This window comes from Ranitomeya variabilis, chromosome 2 (assembly GCF_051348905.1).
Source record: "Ranitomeya variabilis isolate aRanVar5 chromosome 2, aRanVar5.hap1, whole genome shotgun sequence".
Lineage (NCBI taxonomy): Eukaryota > Metazoa > Chordata > Amphibia > Anura > Dendrobatidae > Ranitomeya > Ranitomeya variabilis.
The window spans coordinates 191132679-191154809 of NC_135233.1; the positions used below are offsets into that span (position 1 = coordinate 191132679).

The window sequence follows — 22131 nt, forward strand, 5'->3', positions numbered from 1 at the left end:
TAAATAATAGGAAAAGATCCAAAACCTGCCGGCTAGCAGATGACTTACAGCTACAGAAGTGACTGTAATTTTTTAATTTTGTAATATTAGATACACTTTAACCAATCTGTTAATATACAGATATTGCAAACAGAAGAAAAAACATGACAAAGGTAGCACATTAGTTAAACATTCTTCTATCGCAATGCCCTGAATCTTAGAATTACGCATTTTTACCGGGAAACACGTAATATGATAATTAGCTTTCAGAAAAATAACATTTTCTGGGTAAAATGTCAATATTTAAAGAGCACTTGTCACCAGATCAACAGTGTCCAGTGTTTGTTTTTCTGACCCAATGAGTGTTCCATTTTTTGGCTTTTTTTGAAATGACCATATGGGTCCAAAGATCTGGGCCTTTTTATTTAGTGCTATTATTTATTTTCTATGCTTTATTTTCTTCATCAGTGTGGCATAGCTCACAGGACTATCTGTCTCATATGTTTGTGTTGCATTATTACATATTATAAAATCAAGCTTCTTAGTAAATACTATAAAATTTAGAAGAAAAAATCCAGCTCTCCACAGTAGAATCCAGTGACCATGCACGGAAAGAAGGTCGTGTTAGCAGCAAACAAGCAGTATGAAAGAAGGAAAGGTATCCAGCAGCAGATCTGTTGTGAACTGTGTTTCTGGGCTCCCTATGGTGGTCACTAACGGTATTGTGTTAGGTATGTCTTGTTGCAGGCCTCAGCTCCAGCTGTGTCGTTAAGCAGCGGGTGTTTCCTATTTGAGTCTCCTCTGGACTCAGTCTCTTGCCTGGCATCGTTGTATCCAGACCTATTTGGTCTCCTCCGGATTCCTTTCAGTCTGCCTCATGCAAGAAAAGCTAAGTCTGTTTTGTACAATTTGGATCGTTTGCATTATTCAGTGTTTTTGTCCAGCTTGCTTTACATTTGATTTTTGACTCGCTGGAAGCTCTAGGGGGCTGATATTCTCCCTCCACACCGTCAGTCGGTGTGGGGGTTCTTGAATGTTCAGCGTGGATGTTTTGTAGGGTTTTCTGCTAACCGCATAGTCCACTATCTATTTTCTGCTATCTAGACTATTGGGCCTCACTTTGCTGAATCTAGTTCATCTCTACGTTTGTGTTTTCCTCTTGCCTCACCGTTATTATTTGTTGGGGGCTTTCTTTATCTTTGGGGTTCAATTTCTCTGGAGGCAAGCGAGGTCTTATTTTTTCCCTCTAGGGGTAGTCAGTTCTCTGGCTGGCTCGAGACGTCTAGAACCAACGTAGGCATGTTCACCGGCTACTTTTAGTTGTTTGTGTCAGGATCCGGTATGCGGTTAGCCCAGTTTCCACCTCCCTAGAGTAGTCTTTATATTTTTGCTATCTTGCCGGAATATCAGAGATCCTCTGCCATTGGGATCATAACAGAATGCCAGGCCAAAAGAAAATGTTTAATGCATCGCAGAAGCGGGATTAAAAAGAAGTTCTGAGGTTTTTTTTGGTTTTTTTTTGCTGCAGTTTGCCTAGCTTCTTCCATCCCCTTTTTCTCTGAGTGGCTGAAACTCTGTTGCAGATATGAATGTCCAGACTCTGACTTCTAGTGTGGATCAGCTTGCTGCTAGGGTGCAAAGCATTCAGGATTTTGTTATCCATAGCCCTATGTCTGAACCAAAAATACCTATTCCTGAGCCGTTTTTTGGAGAGATCTAAATTCCTGAATTTTAGGAATAATTGTAAATTGTTTCTGTCTCTGAAACCTCGTTCCTCTGGTGATTCCGCTCAGCAAGTTAAGATTGTTATTTCCTTCTTGCGCGGCGACCCTCAGGATTGGGCCTTCTCTCTGGCGCCAGGAGATCCTGCATTGGTGAATGTTGATGCGTTTTTTCTGGCACTTGGTTTGCTTTATGAGGAGCCTAATCTTGAAAATCAGGCTGAAAAAATGTTGCTGGTTATCTCTCAGGGTCAGGACGAAGCTGAGGTATATTGCCAAAAATTTCGGAAATGGTCCGTGCTTACTCAATGGAATGAGTGTGCACTGGCCGCAAATTTCAGAAATGGTCTTTCTGAAGCCATTAAAGATGTGATGGTGGGGTTTCCTATCCCTACAGGTCTAAATGATTCAATGGCTCTAGCCATTCAAATTGATCGACGTTTGCGGGAGCGCAAATCTGTTAATCCTTTGGCGGTGCTGTCTGAACGGTCACCTGATTCTATGCAATGTGACAGAATTCTGACCAGAGCCGAGCGACAAAATCATAGACGTCAAAATGGGTTGTGTTTCTACTGTGGTGATTCAACACATGTTATCTCAGCATGCTCTAAACGTTTAAAGAAAAAAGTTAATCCTGTTGCCATTGGTACTTTTCAGCCTAAGTTTATTTTGTCTGTGACTTTAATTTGTTCATTATCTTCTTACTCAGTTATGGCTTTTGTGGATTCTGGTGCTGCTTTAAGAATGATGGATTTGTCGTTTGCCAAGCGCTGCGGTTTTGTCCTGGAGCCTTTGGAAAATCCTATTCCTCTTAGAGGAATTGATTCTACGCCATTGGCAGAGAATAAACCTCAGTATTGGACGCAGGTGACCATGTGCATGACTCCTGTACATCAGGAGGTGATTCGTTTTTTGGTACTGCATAAAATGCATGATGTTGTCAGTTTGGGTCTGCCATGGTTACAGGCCCATAATCCAGTTTTAGATTGGAAAGCTATGACTGTGTCTAGTTGGGGGTGTCAGGGGATTCATGGCGATTCTCCATTGGTGTCTATTGCTTCTTCTACTCCTTCTGAGATCCCTGAGTTTTTGTCAGACTTTCAGGATGTATTTAATGAGGCCAGGTCCAGTGCCCTTCCTCCTCATAGGGACTGTGATTGTGCTATAGATTTGATTCCTGGTAGTAAGTTTCCTAAGGGACGACTCTTTAATTTATCTGTGCCAGAGCATGCCGCGATGCGGAGTTATATAAAGGAGTCTTTGGAGAAGGGACATATTCGCCCATCCTCGTCCCCTCTTGGTGCAGGATTCTTTTTTGTGGGCAAGAAAGACGGGTCTCTGAGACCTTGTATTGATTATCGTCTTCTGAATAAGATCACTGTTAAATTTCAGTATCCTTTGCCACTGTTGTCTGATTTGTTTGCTCGGATTAGGGGATCCAGTTGGTTCACCAAGATAGATCTTCGTGGTGCGTATAACCTTGTGCGCATAAAGCAGGGAGATGAATGGAAAACGGCATTTAATACGCCTGAGGGTCATTTTGAGTACCTGGTGATGCCTTTCGGATTATCTAATGCTCCTTCTGTGTTTCAGTCCTTCATGCATGACATCTTCCGGAAATATCTGGATAAATTTATGATTATTTATCTGGATGATATTTTGGTTTTTTCTGATGATTGGGAGTCCCATGTCAACCAGGTCAGGATGGTGTTTCAGGTTTTGCGGGAGAATGCTCTATTTGTGAAGGGTTCAAAATGTATCTTTGGGGTACAGAAGGTTTCTTTTTTGGGTTTTATTTTTTCCCCTTCTACTGTGGAGATGGACCCAGTTAAGGTCCGTGCCATTCATGACTGGACTCAGCCCACGTCTGTTAAGAGCCTGCAGAAGTTCTTGGGCTTTGCTAATTTTTACCGTCGTTTTATCGCTAATTTCTCCAGCGTGGTTAAACCTTTGACGGATATGACCAAGAAGGGTTCTGATGTTGCGAATTGGTCTCCTGCGGCCGTGGAGGCCTTTCGGGAGCTGAAGCGTCGGTTTACTTCAGCGCCAGTCTTGTGCCAGCCGGATGTCTCTCTTCCCTTCCAAGTTGAAGTTGATGCTTCTGAAATTGGTGCAGGGGCTGTTTTGTCACAAAAAAGTTCTGATGGCTCCGTGATGAAGCCATGCGCCTTCTTTTCAAGGAAATTTTCGCCTGCTGAGCGGAACTACGATGTTGGTAATCGGGAGTTGTTGGCCATGAAGTGGGCATTTGAGGAGTGGCGACATTGGCTCGAGGGAGCTAGACATCGTGTGGTGGTCTTGACTGATCATAAAAATCTGATTTACCTCGAGTCTGCCAAGCGCCTGAATCCTAGACAGGCCCGTTGGTCGTTGTTTTTCTCCCGTTTTGACTTTGTGGTCTCGTACCTGCCTGGTTCGAAGAACATGAAGGCTGATGCACTTTCTAGGAGTTTTGTGCCTGATTCTCCGGGAGTCTCTGAGCCGGCTGGTATTCTCAGAGAGGGAGTAATTTTGTCTGCCATTTCCCCAGATTTGCGACGAGGGCTGCAAAAATTTCAGGCTGATAGGCCTGATCGTTGTCCACCAGAGAGATTGTTTGTCCCTGATGGATGGACCAACAGAGTTATTTCTGAGGTTCATTCTTCGGTGTTGGCGGGACATCCTGGGATTTTTGGTACCAGAGATTTGGTGGCCAGGTCCTTTTGGTGGCCTTCCTTGTCGCGGGATGTGCGTTCTTTTGTGCAGTCCTGTGGGATTTGTGCTCGGGCTAAGCCTTGCTGTTCTCGTGCCAGTGGGTTGCTTTTGCCCTTGCCTATCCCAAAGAGGCCTTGGACGCACATTTCCATGGATTTCATTTCGGATCTTCCGGTGTCTCGGAAGATGTCTGTCATCTGGGTGGTGTGCGATCGTTTTTCTAAAATGGTCCATTTGGTGCCCTTGCCTAAGTTGCCTTTCTCCTCTGATTTGGTTCCTTTGTTCTTTCAGAATGTGGTTCGTTTGCATGGCATCCCTGAGAATATTGTATCTGACAGAGGATCCCAGTTTGTGTCCAGATTCTGGCGATCCTTTTGTGCTAAGATGGGTATTGATTTGTCTTTTTCGTCGGCTTTTCATCCTCAGACTAATGGCCAGACCAAGCAAACTAATCAGACGTTAGAGACTTATTTGAGATGTTTTGTTTCTGCTGATCAGGACGACTGGGTTACCTTTTTGCCACTGGCCGAGTTTGCCCTTAATAATCGGGCTAGTTCTGCCACCTTGGTTTCACCCTTTTTCTGCAACTCTGGTTTTCATCCTCGTTTCTCCTCGGGTCAGGTTGAACCTTCTGACTGTCCTGGGGTTGATTCTGTGGTGGATAGGTTGCAGCGGATTTGGAACCATGTGGTGGACAATTTGAAATTGTCACAAGACAAGGCCCAGCGGTTTGCCAACCGCCGCCGCGGTGTGGGTCCCCGACTTCGTGTTGGGGATTTGGTTTGGTTGTCTTCTCGGCATGTTCCTTTGAAAGTCTCCTCTCCTAAGTTCAAGCCTCGCTTTATCGGTCCTTATAAGATTTTGGAAATCCTTAACCCGGTGTCTTTTCGCTTGGACCTTCCAGCGTCTTTTGCTATTCATAATGTGTTCCATAGGTCCTTGTTGCGGCGGTACGTGGTGCCTATGGTTCCTGCTGTTGAGCCTCCTGCCCCGGTTTTGGTTGAGGGCGAGTTGGAGTACGTGGTGGAGAAGATTCTGGATTCTCGTATCTCTAGACGGAAACTCCAGTATTTAGTTAAGTGGAAAGGCTATGGTCAGGAGGATAATTCCTGGGTTGTCGCCTCTGATGTTCATGCGGCTGATTTGGTTCATGCCTTTCACGCTGCTCATCCTGATCGCCCTGGGGGTCTTGGTGAGGGTTCGGTGACCCCTCCTCAAGGGGGGGTACTGTTGTGAACTGTGTTTCTGGGCTCCCTCTGGTGGTCACTAACGGTATTGTGTTAGGTATGTCTTGTTGCAGGCCTGAGCTCCAGCTGTGTCGTTAAGCAGCGGGTGTTTCCTATTTGAGTCTCCTCTGGACTCAGTCTCTTGCCTGGCATCGTTGTATCCAGACCTATTTGGTCTCCTCTGGATTCCTTTCAGTCTGCCTCATGCAAGAAAAGCTAAGTCTGTTTTGTACAATTTGGATCGTTTGCATTATTCAGTGTTTTTGTCCAGCTTGCTTTACATTTGATTTTTGACTCGCTGGAAGCTCTAGGGGGCTGATATTCTCCCTCCACACCGTCAATCGGTGTGGGGGTTCTTGAATGTTCAGCGTGGATGTTTTGTAGGGTTTTCTGCTAACCGCATAGTCCACTATCTATTTTCTGCTATCTAGACTATTGGGCCTCACTTTGCTGAATCTAGTTCATCTCTACGTTTGTGTTTTCCTCTTGCCTCACCGTTATTATTTGTTGGGGGCTTTCTTTATCTTTGGGGTTCAATTTCTCTGGAGGCAAGCGAGGTCTTATTTTTTCCCTCTAGGGGTAGTCAGTTCTCCGGCTGGCTCGAGACGTCTAGAACCAACGTAGGCACGTTCACCGGCTACTTTTAGTTGTTTGTGTCAGGATCAGGTATGCGGTTAGCCCAGTTTCCACCTCCCTAGAGCAGTCTTTATATTTTTGCTATCTTGCCGGAATATCAGAGATCCTCTGCCATTGGGATCATAACACAGATCCATCAGTGAAAAAATATTTTAAAACAAAAATCTTTAATGTATAACATGGTTAAAATTATGGGATGATACCATTGATTTAGAAAAACTCACGGCCACGAGTTTCCTGGGTTACTTACCTTTTTTCTAAATCAATGGTTTTATACTATAATTTTAACCAGGTTATATATTAAAGATATTTGTTTTAAAATAATTTTCCACTGATGGATCTGCTGCTGGATACCTTTTACCTTTCCTTCTATTAAAATTATTTCTAGACATTAAAATTTATTCGATTTGATTTATTTGTGAAAAATATGGCAATTTGGCAAAAATTTTCAAAATTCTGCAATTTTCAAATTTTAGTTTTTATGCCCTTAAATCAGAGAGTCATATCACACAAAATACTTAATAAGTAACATTTCCCACATGTCTATTTTACATCAGCACAATTTTGGAAAAATAATTTATTTTTGTTAGGAAGCTAGTAAAGGTTAAAATTTGACCATCAATTTCTCATTTTAACAACAAAATTTGAAAAAACATTTTTTTTCGAGACCACATCACATTTTTAGTGACTTTGAGGGGCCTATATGACAGAAAATACCAAAAAATGATACCATTCTAAAACTGCACCCCTCAAGGTGCTCAAAAACACATTCAAGAAGTTTATTAATCCTAATTTTTTTTTACTTTTGCAAGGGTAACAGGAGAAAATGGACCATACATTTGTTGTGCAATTTCTCCTGAGCACGCCGATACCCCATATGTGGGGGAAATCTACTGTATGGGTGCACGGCAGGGCTCGTAAGGGAAGGAGCACCATTTCACTTTTTGAATGTAAAATTTGCTGGCATAATTAAGGGACGCCATGTCATGTTTGGAGAGCCCCTGATGTGCCTAAACAGTGGAAACCTCCAACTAGTGACACCATTTTGGAAAGAAGACCCTTTAGGGAACTTACATAGATGTGTATTGAGTACCTTGAACCCACAGGTGCTTCACAGAAGTTTATATTGTTAAGCCGCGTAAATAAAAAAAATTACATTTTTCCCAGATAAATCTTTTCTAGCTCCAAATTTTGCATTTTCATAAGAGTAACAAGAGAAATTGCTCCATACATTTTTTTGTGCAATTTCTGAGTGCACAGATACCCCATATATGGAGGAAAACAACTGTCTAGGCGCACGGCAGGGCTTGAAAGGAAAGGAGTGCCATTTGACTTTTTGAATGTGAAATATGCTGGAATAATTAGCAGACGCCATGTCGCGTTTGGAGAGCCTCTGATGTGCCTAAACAGTGGAAACCCCCCCGCAAATGACAACATTTTGTAAAGTAGTCCCCTTAGGGAACTTATCTAGTTGTGTATTGAGCACTGTGAGCCCACAGGTGCTTCACCAAAATTTATAACGTAGAGCCGTGGAAACAATCAAATTTTTCCCAAATAAATCTTTTTTAGCTCCATATTTCTCATTTTTAAGGGTAAGGTGATAAGAAACATGTTAACATGCCAGGCTTTTGAGATGTAAAAAAAGCATACCAATTAGAATAATTACAGAGCTTTTTCCACCTTTAATGTCATCTATAATCTGTACAATTCAGTTGAAATATTTTCTGGAGGAAAAAGTAAATATGTGCACCCTACTGTTAATACTTTGTTGAAGTCCTCTTTAAATGTATGACAGCATTCAGTCTTTTTGGGTAGGACCCTATCAGCAAGGCACATTGTTCTTAAAGGCGAAATTCGTCTTCAGCTTTTTAGCTGAGGGTTTTGATGCAAAATTGACTGACACTTGGAACTGATTCCCTCCACCTTGACTAAATAAAAAGTTCCATGTGTAGAAAGCCAGCCCCAAAGCATAATGCTGCCTCTGTTAACAGGTACGCTGATGTAACAGCACAGACAATGAGGACACAGTGGTACTTAACAAACAACTATTTATTTGACTATCACAAATATGTATATCTATGTAGGCACAAAGTCAAGGGTAACTGTGAACAATGGCAGTACTATCAGTTACGACGCAATCAGAGCACTATAATGGAACAAAACAGGATATCTACACAATGTTATATATATATACATATATATATATATATATATATACTGTATACACTGCATATAGACACTGTTCTACAGTTTATCTGTTTAGTATTAGTGCCTAATCCTCCTAATGCCCCATCCTAACGGGCATCAGTCTCACTACTGGGCCCGTCACCATCATTGCTCTAGGCGGCTCAAAGCATCAAAAAGGCCATAATAGAAGTCAAAGATACTACCTGCTAGACTGCAAGTCCCAGATTAGTGAGGTACTTGATACACAGTGCGTTCATCACACTGGCCACCTTGGTTCCCTGAATCACGGCCCCAGCCGACACTGTGTACCATACGTCTGCGCTAGAAGTAACAGGTCACACAAATATCTCTCTCTGCGGCACTGGTCATTTCTCTCAGCCCTAGATCAGCTCACTCGGCCCGGATCCCTCAACTCTGGTCTCTGGCTCTGGTCACACAGATCTGGTTATTCGCTCCCCCATTCGCATCTGGTTACTCATAATAGCGGCTATAAGTCAACTCCACTGCACCGCACCGCACGTCCTGCTACAGGTCCAAGCGCAGACTCCTCTTTCTAGGGTTTTTTATAATTATTAACTGCTCCACACCTCTCACATAAGACCCATTGCCTCATCTAATCCGTTCTCTCAGGGGATGTGTGTTCCACTATTCAGTTCCTACCATTGTTATTCTCTCTTTTGTCGCTATTCTAATCATCTTTGGTCAGCAGATGGTGACGTTTGCTCTCAGACCTTTGTCTTAAACAATATTGTGTGTATCTTTTCACTCCTCCATCTCCTTACACCTACACCATGCTTCATCATGTGCACTGTTTTTCTTTTGATGATGTTCGGTGTTGGCTTAGCGCCAAGTATACCTTTTTTGAACTATGACCAAAAAGTTCAACCTTGGTCTTATCAGACCATAACACATTTTCCCACATGCTTTTGGCTGACATTGCTGGGCTTGGATAGTTTTTCTTTGTAAAAAAAAAAGGCTTCCATCTTGTCATACTACTGTACTGGCCAGACCTATGAAGAATACGAGAAATTGTTATCACACATAACCAGCACTTTCCTGCAGCTCCTTTAATGTTTCTGCATTTCTCTAGGAAGCCTCCCAGACCAACTTTCTTCTTTTCTTTTCATAATTTTTAGGGTCATCCAGTCCTAGGTAATATCACACTTGTGTCAAATTTAATCCTCTCCTTGATGACCATCATCACAGTGTTCCATGGTATATGTAATGCCTTTGACATCCTTTTGAAGCCTTCTACTGACTGATAACTTTAACCTCTTCACCCCCGGAGCTTTTTTTGGTTTTGTGTTTTCATTTTTCGCTCCTCTCCTTCCCAGAGCCATAAGTTTTTTATTTTTCCGTCAATATGGCCATGTGAGGGCTTATTTTTTGCAGGATGAGTTGTACTTTTGAACAAAACGATTGGTTTTACCATATCATGTACTAGAAAACAGGGAAATAATTCCAAGTGCTGTGAAATTGCAAAAAAAGCGCAATCCCACAGTTGTTTTTTGTTTGGCTTTTTTGCTAGGTTCACTAAATGCTAAAACTGACCTGCTATTATGATTCTCCAGGTCATTACGAGTTCATTGATACCAAACATGTCTAGGTTTTTTTATCTGTGGTGAAAGAAACTTCCAAACTTTGCATAAAAAAAAAATTTATGCAATATTCCAATACCCGTAGCATCTCCATTTTTCGTGATCTCGGGTTGGGTGAGGACTTATTTTTTGCGTGCTGAGCTGATGTTTTCATTTATACCATTTTGGTGCAGATATGATCTTTTCATCGCCCGTTATTGCATTTTAATGCAATGTCATGGTGACCAAAAAAACATAATTTTGGAGTTTTGACATTTGTCTCATTACCCCATTTACCGATCGGATTCATTCTTTTTATATATTTATAGATTGGGCGATTCTGAATGCAGCGATACCAAACATGGGTATTTTTTTTCTTTATTGTTTTATTTTGAATGGGGCGAATGGGAAGTGATTTCAACTTTTATTTATATATATATTTTTTTATATTTTTAAAAACATTTTTTTTTACTTTTTACTTGCTTCAATAGTCTCATTGGGAGAATAGAAGCTGTGATCATCCAATCGCTTATGCTACACACAGCAGGGCTTCAGTCGCCGTGTTCAGAATCGCCCGATCTATCAATTAATAAAAGGATTACCGGGTATCGGAAAATGGCAACTTTTTTTTAAAGAAACTTTGGATTTTTTTTCACCACTTAAATAAAAAAGAACCTAGACATGTTTGGTATCTACAAACTCGTAATGACCTGTAGAATATTAATGGCAGCTCATTTAGAGAACATGATAAAATAGCAAAACCAAAAACAATTGTGGAATTGCACTTTTTTTGCAATTTCACAAAACTTTGATTTTTTGCCCATTTTCCAGTACACTATATGGAAAAACCAATGGTGTTGTTGAAAAGTACAACTCGTTCCACAACAAACAAGCCCTTACATGGGCATATTGATGTAAAAATTAAAAAGTTATGACTCTGGGAAGATGGGGAGCAAAAAATAGAAATTCAATAACAGAAAAAACAAAGGTGGTGAAGAAATTAAAGTAGATGAATATTCACTGCTCCACATGTCCAGTTTCCCAGACTTGGGGACCAGTGGGTATTCCGGCAGCTATCCTTTACTTGTAAGCAGCGCATGACATCTCTGCCATGCGCTGCTTCCAAGCTGAAATCAGCTGCTGGCATCACAACAGGAAGCTGCGAGGGAGCACAGGGAACGTAAGTAGAATGGTTTATGTTTTTTTAATGTTTTTTTCTGATGGGTGCCATGTAAACCAGGATAGTGATCAGGGGGCCATGAATACCAGGATAGGGATGAGGGGTCCATGTATGCCAGGGTAGGGATGAGGGCATCATTCCTTCCAGGATAGTGATGAGGGAGTCATGCATACCAGGATAGGGATGAAAGGGCCATGCATACCAGGATAGGGATGAGGAGGACCGTACATACAGGATAGGGATGAGGAGCCATGCAGACCAAGTTAGGGATGAGGGGGCCATGTATACCAGAATGGGGATGGGGGCCATGCATACCAGGATAGGGATGAGGGGGCCATACATAAAGGACAGGGATGAGGGAGCCATGCATACCAGGATAGGGATGAGGGGGCCATGCATACCAGAATGGAGATGAGGGCTTCATGCCTACTAGGAAAAGGATGAGGGTGCCATGCCTACCAGGATAGGGATGAGGGGTTCATGCATACCAGGATAGGGATGTGGTCATGCCTACCAGGATAGGGATGAGAGGGCAATGCATACCAGGATAGGGATGAGGGGGCCATGTATACCAGGATGGGGATGAGGGGAAAATGCATACCAGGACAGGGATGAGGCAACCATGCATACCAGTATAGGGATGAGGGGGCCATGCCTACCAGGATAGGGATGAGAGGGCAATGCATACCAGGATAGGGATGAGGGGGCCATGTATACCAGGATGGGGATGAGGGGACCATGCATACCAGGATGAGGGGACCATACATAACAGAATGGGTATGAGAGGGCCATGCATACGAGGATGAGGATGAGGGGACGACGTGTATCAGGATAGGGATGAGGAGGTCATGTATACCTGGATTGAGGACATACTGTATATGTACCAGGATAACGGATATGAGTATAGAATTGACCACATTTTTTACTTAACTTGTTTTTCTATTTTCCTCCTCTGAAACCTAGGTGCGTTTTATGGTCCAGTGCGTCTTATAGTCCCAAAAATACGGTAAGTGATTGGAACAGAAGGTCTCCATCAAACACATTCATTTGCCATAACACTGTATTGTGCCCCCCATTTGCTATGACTAGTCAGGCATACTGTAGACCCCAATTTGCATCATCTCTATGCTTCTATAAAGCCCATCCACTGTAATTCAGAAATGCTGAAGTGTATAGTACCTGATATCAAGCGATAATAGGATTAAGAACACTAGAGGAATGATAACAAATATGTAACAATCAATTAAATCAAAAGGTTTTTTTAAATTTACAAAAAAAAAATATTTTAATCTATCCCCTTTCCTATTTTCTAAAAAAATAAAGTAAAAAACTTGCTTGGTATCTCCACATTTAAGAACCTTTTAAAATATTCTAATTACAACTCTAGCTTCCTCCGCACAGAGATAGGAACAGGTGTCTTTTTTACAATTATTTTTTATTTTTACATGTGGATTTTGCATCTGAAATGCTATTTTAAACATTTGTAACTTAAATATAAATATATATATATATATATATATATATATATATATATATATATATATATATATACTGTATATATGTAGTGGTAGAGCGTCTCACTTGGCTGGACACAGAGGTAGAAACAGAACACCGTATTTTTAAGAACCTGATTGCTAAAGGCAGCATACATCAAGCTGGGAAAAATAAACACGGCTCTCTGGGCAAAACGACAACAAAAAAAGCAGTACTTCTCTGAACACTGCTGCCTTTGGAAGCAGGCTTTTTAAGCTCCAGACCTTATGATTCTGCCATCCAATTTGACTGATCACATGACTGTGACACCACACAGGTCCTTTCAGCACACTGCCATGCCGGCTTTGCAGGGGGAGATAAGATGGACATCCTCCCACCCACTCTATTGATGTCCACATAAAAGCCATTCCATTTTCCAAGTATAACACCCCAGGTTCCTGGTTGTTACAGTGGCATTGCTTTCCTCACGGGGAGAGTGATGTCATGCTTGGAAGCCAGGAAGGATCTCTTTTATCAGGTAATCATTAACATGCAACATGTTCATACTCCAGGACAGAAGAGGGAGCTCTGATCCTGCTTGTGGGTGGCTTCCCTTTATATAACTGGTGCAGTCTGAGGCAGAGAGGAAAGAGAGGGGCAGTGCAGCCATGAGAGGTGCTGCAGCTCCTGGAAAGACCAAAAGGCAAAAGCAGAACAGATTGCAGATAGCGTGTAGGTGAAGTGGAGCATAGGAGAGTGAAGAACTAGGGGGTTAGCTGCGACTGAGCTACCTCCCTACTGAGCACAGATACTGGTAGCTGAAAGACCCGGGTTGTGAAGTACTCTACATATTACAGTAGAAACCGGCAGGAAAGCTGGAAGGTGTATAGAGCCCGGGTCGTGATAGAGACCCTGTAAAGAGGCTCAAGCTACCTGTCATACTGGTAGTGTTCTACCATCCTGGAGAATAGAAAGAAAATGAGGACTTTGTGAGAGGCTTAAGGCAGCAAGGAACTACACCGCAGCTCTAGAGAGAAGGCTTCTAACCCCAAATGGTAAAGGGGACTCCCAACTTGCTTCCAATCTGGCCGGACCACACTTGCATCCGTGATCTGGTACCCTGGACTGTGGCTGCCTGAATTCGACAGTAAAAAGATAAAGAGACTGCAACCCTGTGTCCTCTGCTTCTTTGTATACCACCTACCACCTGCCCCAACTACAACGGGAGCCCTGGGGAGCCATCTTCACCTGTGGGAAGTCATACCATCCTAACTGCCATAACATCACCCCAGAGGACCCCTTTAAGCATCGTCAGTCACCCCTGACCAAGTGCCACAGGTGGCATCACAAACAAACTTTATCCAAACCCCTTTAAAGACCGTCCCTTATACTTGGGTGCCCAGGGCCACAGACCGGGTCGCTGTCGCCATGACACATCCCCAGACCCGGTACCGAGTATCCCACGGCCCTGGAGGGCATTCCACAAATTAGCTAAACCCTCACAGCTTTAAGATTTATATCATTGATGCCATTAGGCATAGTGAAACATATCTCCCCTCCAGCACTTTACCAGTGACTTTGCCACTATATATATTGTATATAATGTGTATATATATACTGTATATATATATATATATATATATATATATATATATATATATATATATATACAGTTGTAGCATTTCGCATACTGCGTGTCTTGGGGGACACTCTCTTGGCTGCGGTAGTCAAGCACACAGGAACAGTATTTCTCTTAAAACAGTCTGTGTGGTTTATTCTCTCCATAAACCATAGAAACCTGAACAAAAGGTAAACAGTCTTACGTCAGACAGATAAATCTTTAATGTCCATAGTAGAGCTCCGCTCTCTTGGGTCTGGGGGCACACAGGCTGTGCTATGTCCAGCACGCAGGCTCTCTAGCCTAAACACAGTCTCAGTACTGTCCAGCCAGGACACATGGAAGTCCACACTCACAGACTCCCAAACACTCACCCCCATTTGCCAAACACACCTCCATTAGGTAGCCTGAAACCACAACCAGGAACCCATCACATGATTAGACATGTGGTTGTGACATCACCAACATCACCACAGGTCCTGAAACACATATAGAGAGGTATGGTTATGCCCCTTACCCAGGGGTGAAGTATATGGGTAGTCAGACCCTCCCATCTCTCATAGCTACCCGTAACCCGGACCTAAGTATACGAAACAACTCCTTATTGCTTTATGTGCAAAAACACTCCGGGTTACATCGCAGGGAGCATCCATCCCTGTGACACATATCTCCCATTAACCACGTGACCACCAGTCACACCACACAGTATATATACACTGCTCAAAAAAATAAAGGGAGCACTTAAACAACAGAATATAACTCCAAGTAAATCACACTTCTGTGAAATCAAACTGTCCACTTAGGAAGCAACACTGTTTGACAATCAATTTCACATGCTGTTGTGCAAATGGAATAGACAATAGATGGAAATTATTGGCAATTATCAAGAGTCAGACACATTCAAGAAAGGAGTGGTTCTTCAGGTGGGGAACACAGGCCACATCTCAGTAACAATGTTTTCTGGCTGATGTTTTGGTCAATTTTGAATGTTGGTTGTGCTTTCACACTCGTGGTAGCATGAGACGGACTCTACAACCCACACAAATGGCTCAGGTACTGCAGCTCATCCAGGATGGCACATCAATGCCAGCTGTGGCAAGAAGGTTTGCTGTGTCTGTCAGCTTAGTGTCCAGAGGCTGGAGGAGCTACCAGGAAAAAGGCCAGTACACCAGGAGACGTGGAGGGGGCCATAGGAGGGCAATAACCCTACAGCAGGACCGCTACCTCAGCCTTCGTGCAAGGAGGAACAGGAGGAGCACTGCCAGAGCCCAGCAAAATGATTTCCAGCAGACCACAAATGTGCATATGTCTGCACAAATGGTTAGAAACCAACTCCATGAGGATGGTCTGAGTGCCCGCCATCCACAGATGGGGGTTGCGCTCACAGCCCAACACCATGCAGGACACTTAGCATTTGCCACAGAACACCAAGATTGGCAAATTGGCCACTGGCACCCTGTGCTCCACAGATGAAAGCAGGTTCACACTGAGCACATGTGACAGACGTGACAGAGTCTGGAGACGCCTTGGAGAGCAATCTGCTGCCTGCTACAACGTTCAGCATGACCGATTTGGCAGTGGCTCAGAAATGGTGTGGGGTGGCAGAGGTAGCCTGATTGCCATTAGGTACCGAGATGAGATCCTCAGACCCCTTGTGAGACCATATGCTGCTGCGGTTGGCCCTGGGTTCCTCCTAATGCAGGACAATGCCAGACCTCATGTGGCTGGAGTGTGTCAGCAGTTCCTCCAAGATGAGGGCATTGAAGCTATGGACTGGTCCCCCTGTTCCGCAGCCTGAATCCGATTAAACACATCTGGGACATCATGTCTCACACCATCCACCAATGTCACATTGCACCACAGACTGTACAGGAGTTGACGGATGCTTTAGTCTAGGTCTGGGAGGATATCCCTCAGGAGACCACCCGTCGCCTCATCAGGAGCATGCCCAGGCATTGTAGGGAGATCATAGAGGCACGTGGAGGCCACACACACTACTGAGCATCATTTTTAACATATTTATTAATGACCTTGTAGGGGGCATTCAGAGTAGAATTTCAATATTTGCAGATGACACTAAACTCTGCAGGGTAATCAATACAGGGGAGGACAATTTTATATTACAGGATGATTTATGTAAACTAGAAGCTTGGGCTGATAAATGGCAAATGAGCTTTAATGGGGATAAATGTAAGGTCATGCACTTGGGTAGAAGTAATAAGATGTATAACTATGTGCTTAATTCTAAAACTCTGGGCAAAACCGTCAATGAAAAAGACCTGGGTGTATGGGTGGATGACAAACTCATATTCAGTGGCCAGTGTCAGGCAGCTGCTACAAAGGCAAATAAAATAATGGGATGTATTAAAAGAGGCATAGATGCTCATGAGGAGAACATAATTTTACCTCTATACAAGTCACTAGTTCGACCACACTTAGAATACTGTGCACAGTTCTGGTCTCCGGTGTATAAGAAAGACATAGCTGAACTGGAGCGGGTGCAGAGAAGAGCGACCAAGGTTATTAGAGGACTGGGGGGTCTGCAATACCAAGATAGGTTATTACACTTGGGGCTATTTAGTTTGGAAAAACGAAGACTAAGGGGTGATCTTATTTTAATGTATAAATATATGAGGGGACAGTACAAAGACCTTTCTGGTGATCTTTTTAATCATAGACCTGAGACAGGGACAAGGGGGCATCCTCTACGTCTGGAGGAAAGAAGGTTTAAGCATAATAACAGACGCGGATTCTTTACTGTAAGAGCAGTGAGACTATGGAACTCTCTGCCGTATGATGTTGTAATGAGTGATTCATTAATTAAATTTAAGAGGGGACTGGATACCTTTCTGGAAAAGTATAATGTTACAGGGTATATACACTAGATTCCTTGATAAGGCGTTGATCCAGGGAACTAGTCTGATTGCCGTATGTGGAGTCGGGAAGGAATTTTTTTCCCCGTGGTGGAGTTACTCTTTGCCACATGGGGTTTTTTTGCCTTCCCCTGGATCAACATGTTAGGGCATGTTAGGTTAGGCTATGGGTTGAACTAGATGGACTTACAGTCTTCCTTCAACCTTAATAACTATGTAACTATGTAACTATGTAATTTCCTTGTCTTGAGGCATTTCCACTGAAGTTGGATCAGCCTGTAACTTCATTTTCCACTTTGATTTTGAGCATCATTCCAACTGCAGACCTCCGTGGGATATTAGTTGTGATTTACGTTGATAATTTTTAGGTTTTATTGTTCTCAACACATTCCACTATGTAAAGAATAAAGATTTACTACTGAAATATTTCATTCAGTGATATCCAGGATGTGGGATTTTAATGTTCCCTTCATTTTCTTGAGCAGTGTATACACAGTATATATATATATATATATATATATATATATATATATATATATATATATATATATATATATATATATATATATATATATATATATATATATATATATATACACATATATACTGTATATATACAGTATATATATAATAAATGTAGTAGATTTATAATAATATAAATATGTATAAATAATATTAAATATACATAATATATATTATTTAATGTGATTAATTAAACATGAAGTTTTAACACTCCGTGTGATTTCTGTTGTTGGAGTTACTACATTTTTTTCTTCTGTAAATTACATTGATACTCTACATTCCTCTGTGTGCGGAACCTTTTTTCCTGTTGTTTCTGAATATAAGATGACCCTGCTCCATTTTTTTAATAGTAGTAAATAGTAGATTTTCAATGTCCATCTTTGACAATATTTTTCCTGCTTACATTGGTTAGTGCTGACTTTTTATGCCTATAGGTGTTGTAGATTTTCTACTTTGCTCTTTGAAGTCCACTACGTAGAATATTTTACAGGTTACATTAGGAGTGTGTAGTAGTAGTATTAAGAGTAGTATTAAGAGGGCACAGATCAAATCAATATCATTATATTGTACCGTATATATGTTGTGTTTTTATGAAGTATCCTTTTTTTTAATTTTACCACTGAAGTGGTGTCACTAATGTAAGTTCTCAGCCCCCAGTATCATACTCACTAGCCGCCAACCTCCTTTATTCCTGGCGCCGCATCGGTCGTCTTCTGCCATATCGCTCCAGTGTTCAATGGGTGATCTGGAGGTCATTTCTCAATATACCATGGCTTTCAAAAGTATTCACCCACTTAGCATTTTTCATGTTTTGCTACCTTACAACCTGGAATTTCACTGCATTTTTTTGAGGTTTTGCAACAGTTCATGTACAGAACATGCCGACAACTGTGCACATTTGGTTTTCTTTTTTTTTTGCAAGGCAAAAAACAAACAGGACAAAATAACTAAAAACTTCTGTGTGCATAACTTTTCACCGCCCCAAAGTTAGTACTTTGTAGAGCCTCTTTTTGTGGCAAGTAGGAAGTCGCTTTGGATAAGTCGCTATGCGTTTTCCACATCTTACCACTGGGATTTTTGTGCATTCCTCAAAGCAAAACTGCTCTAGCTCCTTCAAGTTGGCAAACCCAAAACGAGCCTTACAATTTTTGTGTGTAAGTAAAGGCTTTTTTCTGCCCACTCTTTCAGAAAGGCCACCCCTATGAAGTGTATGGTTATTGTGGTCATTTGGACAGATACTCCAGCCTCCGCTTGGGAACTCTGCAGCTCCTTCAGGGTTACTTTCCATCCCTGTGCTGCCTCTCTGATTAATGCTCTCCATGCTCCAGCTGAGAGTTTTGGTGGACGGCCCTCTCTTGGCAGGTTTGTTGTGGCATCGTGTTCTTTCGATTTGATGATAATGGATTTGGTGGTGCTGCGGGGGATCAGAGATTAGGATATTTTTTTATAACCCAACCCTCACTTGTACTTGTCAACCACTTTGTCACTGACTTGTTCAGAGATCTCCTTGGTCTTCATGATGGTGTTTTGGAGATCTCCTTGGTCTTCATAGTGTTGTTTGGAGATCTCCTTGGTCTTCATAGTGATGTTTGGAGATCTTCTTGGTCTTCATGGTGGTGTTTGGAGATCTCCTTGGTCTTCATGGTGGTGTTTTGAAATCTCCTTGGTCTTCATTGTGATGTTTGGAGATCTCCTTTGTCTTCATGGTGTTGTTTGTAGATTTCCTTGGTTTTCATGGTGGTGTTCGGTTAGTGGAGCCTCCTGTTAATAGTGTTTCAGCCTCTGTGGCCTTTCAGAAAAGGTAAAATGTATATACTGACAGATATGAGAAGCTTAGATTGCAAACAGCGGAACGTCCAATCAGATAGCATGGAACTTATGAAGAGGATTACTTGCACCATAAATTTGTAGGGGCTTCAAAGCAAAAGGGGTGAATACATATGCACAAGCCATATTTTGTTATTTTGTTATATTTGTCACTTCACCGACTTAGACCATTTAGTGCTGATGCATCACACACAAATTGGATTGCAAAAATGTTTAAACACAGGTTGCAATGTAACAAAATAGGTAAAAATCCAAGGGGGTGAATACTTTTGCAAGACACTCTAAGTCAATGAGAGCCAGAATGAGGCCAGAGCCAGACTCTCATAGGGTTATATTGAGAGCTTGTGACCGTAACTTCTGATTTCCGCACATTTTAAAATTACGGTCACAAGATGGCAGATCTGGACTAGAACGGTATTGGGAAGAACAGAAGATGGTGGTTGGTAAGTATATTACTAGCGGCAGGGAATTTACCTTGGTGCCATCAATCCAGTGATGAAATTAAAAAAAACCCACTGGAGTAGAACTTTAAGTAGGGCCTAAATAAATGTATATAAATATTCTGGTTATGAGGAAATTATGTATATTTGCCAATAAACAGGGTTTTACATTTTTAATTCTTAGATTTTGAAAAAGTAAATTATAGATTAGTCCTTTCCCGCTCAGTTCGCTCCACACACGGTAGATGTCGGCTATACCATATTACCTGCATCTGCTTCTACCAGCTGCAACTCGTCAATTACGTGACCCTATAAAAAATGGGCCAATAGGTTGCCCTTACAACCAGGGGCCAGCTGAATGTCCCCATGCCTTACAGGTGATCTCTTGTGATTTCCATATGTGGTATCACTGCATCCAGAAAAGTTTGACCTAACAAAATATAATTAAGCTGAGCACACTGTAAACACTGTAAAGATAAAAAAATCAAAACTCCAGAACAAAAGCTGTAATAACATAATAAAATGCTAGAAGCGATCAAAACATACTATGTTCCCAAAATTGTATAAGTAAAACACCTGCTTGCCAAGACTCCGTCGATTCGAATACAGCAAAATAATCCACCTATTTTTTACAGCATTCAGAACTTTAAGGCAATAAACAACAAAATCAATACTTATTTATCTCAGTAATTGTACAGGCATGAAGAATCATGTGTCCAAGTTATTATTATTACTGCACAGTTTACACCGTAAAAACAAAACCCAAAAAACAATGGCAAATCTGATTTTTTTTTTCACTGCATCACCGCACTTTGTTTTTTTTTGTTTTTTACCATTTTCCCTTATTCTATATGGTAGAATGAATAGTGTCATTCAAAACAACAACACGTCCTGCAGAAAAACAAGCCCTCATATGACATATGACTATGTCAGTGCAAAACTAAAAAAAAAATATGGGTATTTAAAAAAAGGAGAAAGAAATAAAAAATGAAAAATTGTCTGTGGAAGGAAGGGATTCATACTGTAGGGGAGTGGGATCATTTTTGCTATTTAATTTACATTACAGATCTGTTAAAAAAAAGTGCAACCTAAGTGATAGTTGAACGACGTGGAAACACATAAACTTTTTATAGCCTTAGGTCCTTTCATCTTTTGTTTTAGTTCAATATTTCGAGATTTGCTTGTTTCTTTCTTTCTATTCATTTGTTGGACGACTGCCCTTATGGTAATTGCTCAAGTTTACGCTAAGAATGGAGCAGAACTGGTTTACTAGTGGGCTCAAAGTTTATTTTAACTTTTTCATCACTATTTCTAGAGATACAATCAGTAGACAGAACACATAATAAGGCACATACAAAGCAGACTGAGCATTATATAGACACATGACATGCAGACATGTGTATTTAATGCAAAATATGACTCGTTTTCATTCATTTTTACTTATTTGTATTATTTATGGGAAATATATTTTTCAATTGAACTTACCAGAAATCCTGGCTAATGAAATAGTCAGGAACTCAATAATCTCTCCTTCCGGCATTTCTTTGAAATTTGTGGTTATTCCAATGTAGAAATATAATAGAAAATGTTTCTTTGCACAGATATTGTGCTTAATCCACTTCCAGCTGCTGTCTCGCTCACACGTTAATTATCTGTCCTGCTCTTCTATTATTTCTTTGCCGAGTTTTGCAACAGGCAAAACCTGTCTTAGCTGTCAAACTGTAGAACTGAATGCTTGTTACAGCTTATTAAGAGGAGGTTATCTTAAACCCGCCCCAAAGTAGTTTCTGCATGCATTTTCATGCTCTATTTTATAATGACATTACATATCTACCTTTACAATCACCAATGTCTATGCATATTCAACGGACGTTTAGAAACATCCAACGGTTAAATAAGTTAAAAATCCATGACCTTTAAGAAAGATTTTCTCAGTGACTTAAAACTCATAAAAAAGAAGACAATGTAATATACCATAATTACATCTTCCAGTATTATAGTACATGATACCATACTGCATTGATGTTCATGCTCAACATTAAATGAGTTCTGCCAGGTAAGCAAAAGTTCTTGGCTTTAAGTTGGCACTACGACAACTCACTGCAATCTCCTAATTGTCAACCACAACTATGCATCCTAATTAGTGATGAGTGAACATGCTTGGATACGGATTGCCTA

General features: G+C 41.4%; 1 protein-coding gene across 1 annotated transcript in view; it reads right to left on the bottom strand.

Moving 5' to 3' along the window:
* Positions 1-21676, bottom strand: part of LOC143809222 (uncharacterized) — a 119140-nt gene extending 97464 nt beyond the window's left edge. The window contains exon 1 of the mRNA XM_077292341.1: positions 21439-21676. Within this exon, the coding sequence (XP_077148456.1) occupies positions 21439-21493 (55 nt within the window). The 5' untranslated portion in view covers positions 21494-21676. The remainder of the gene's footprint in view (positions 1-21438) is intronic.
* Positions 21677-22131: the final 455 nt, after the last annotated feature.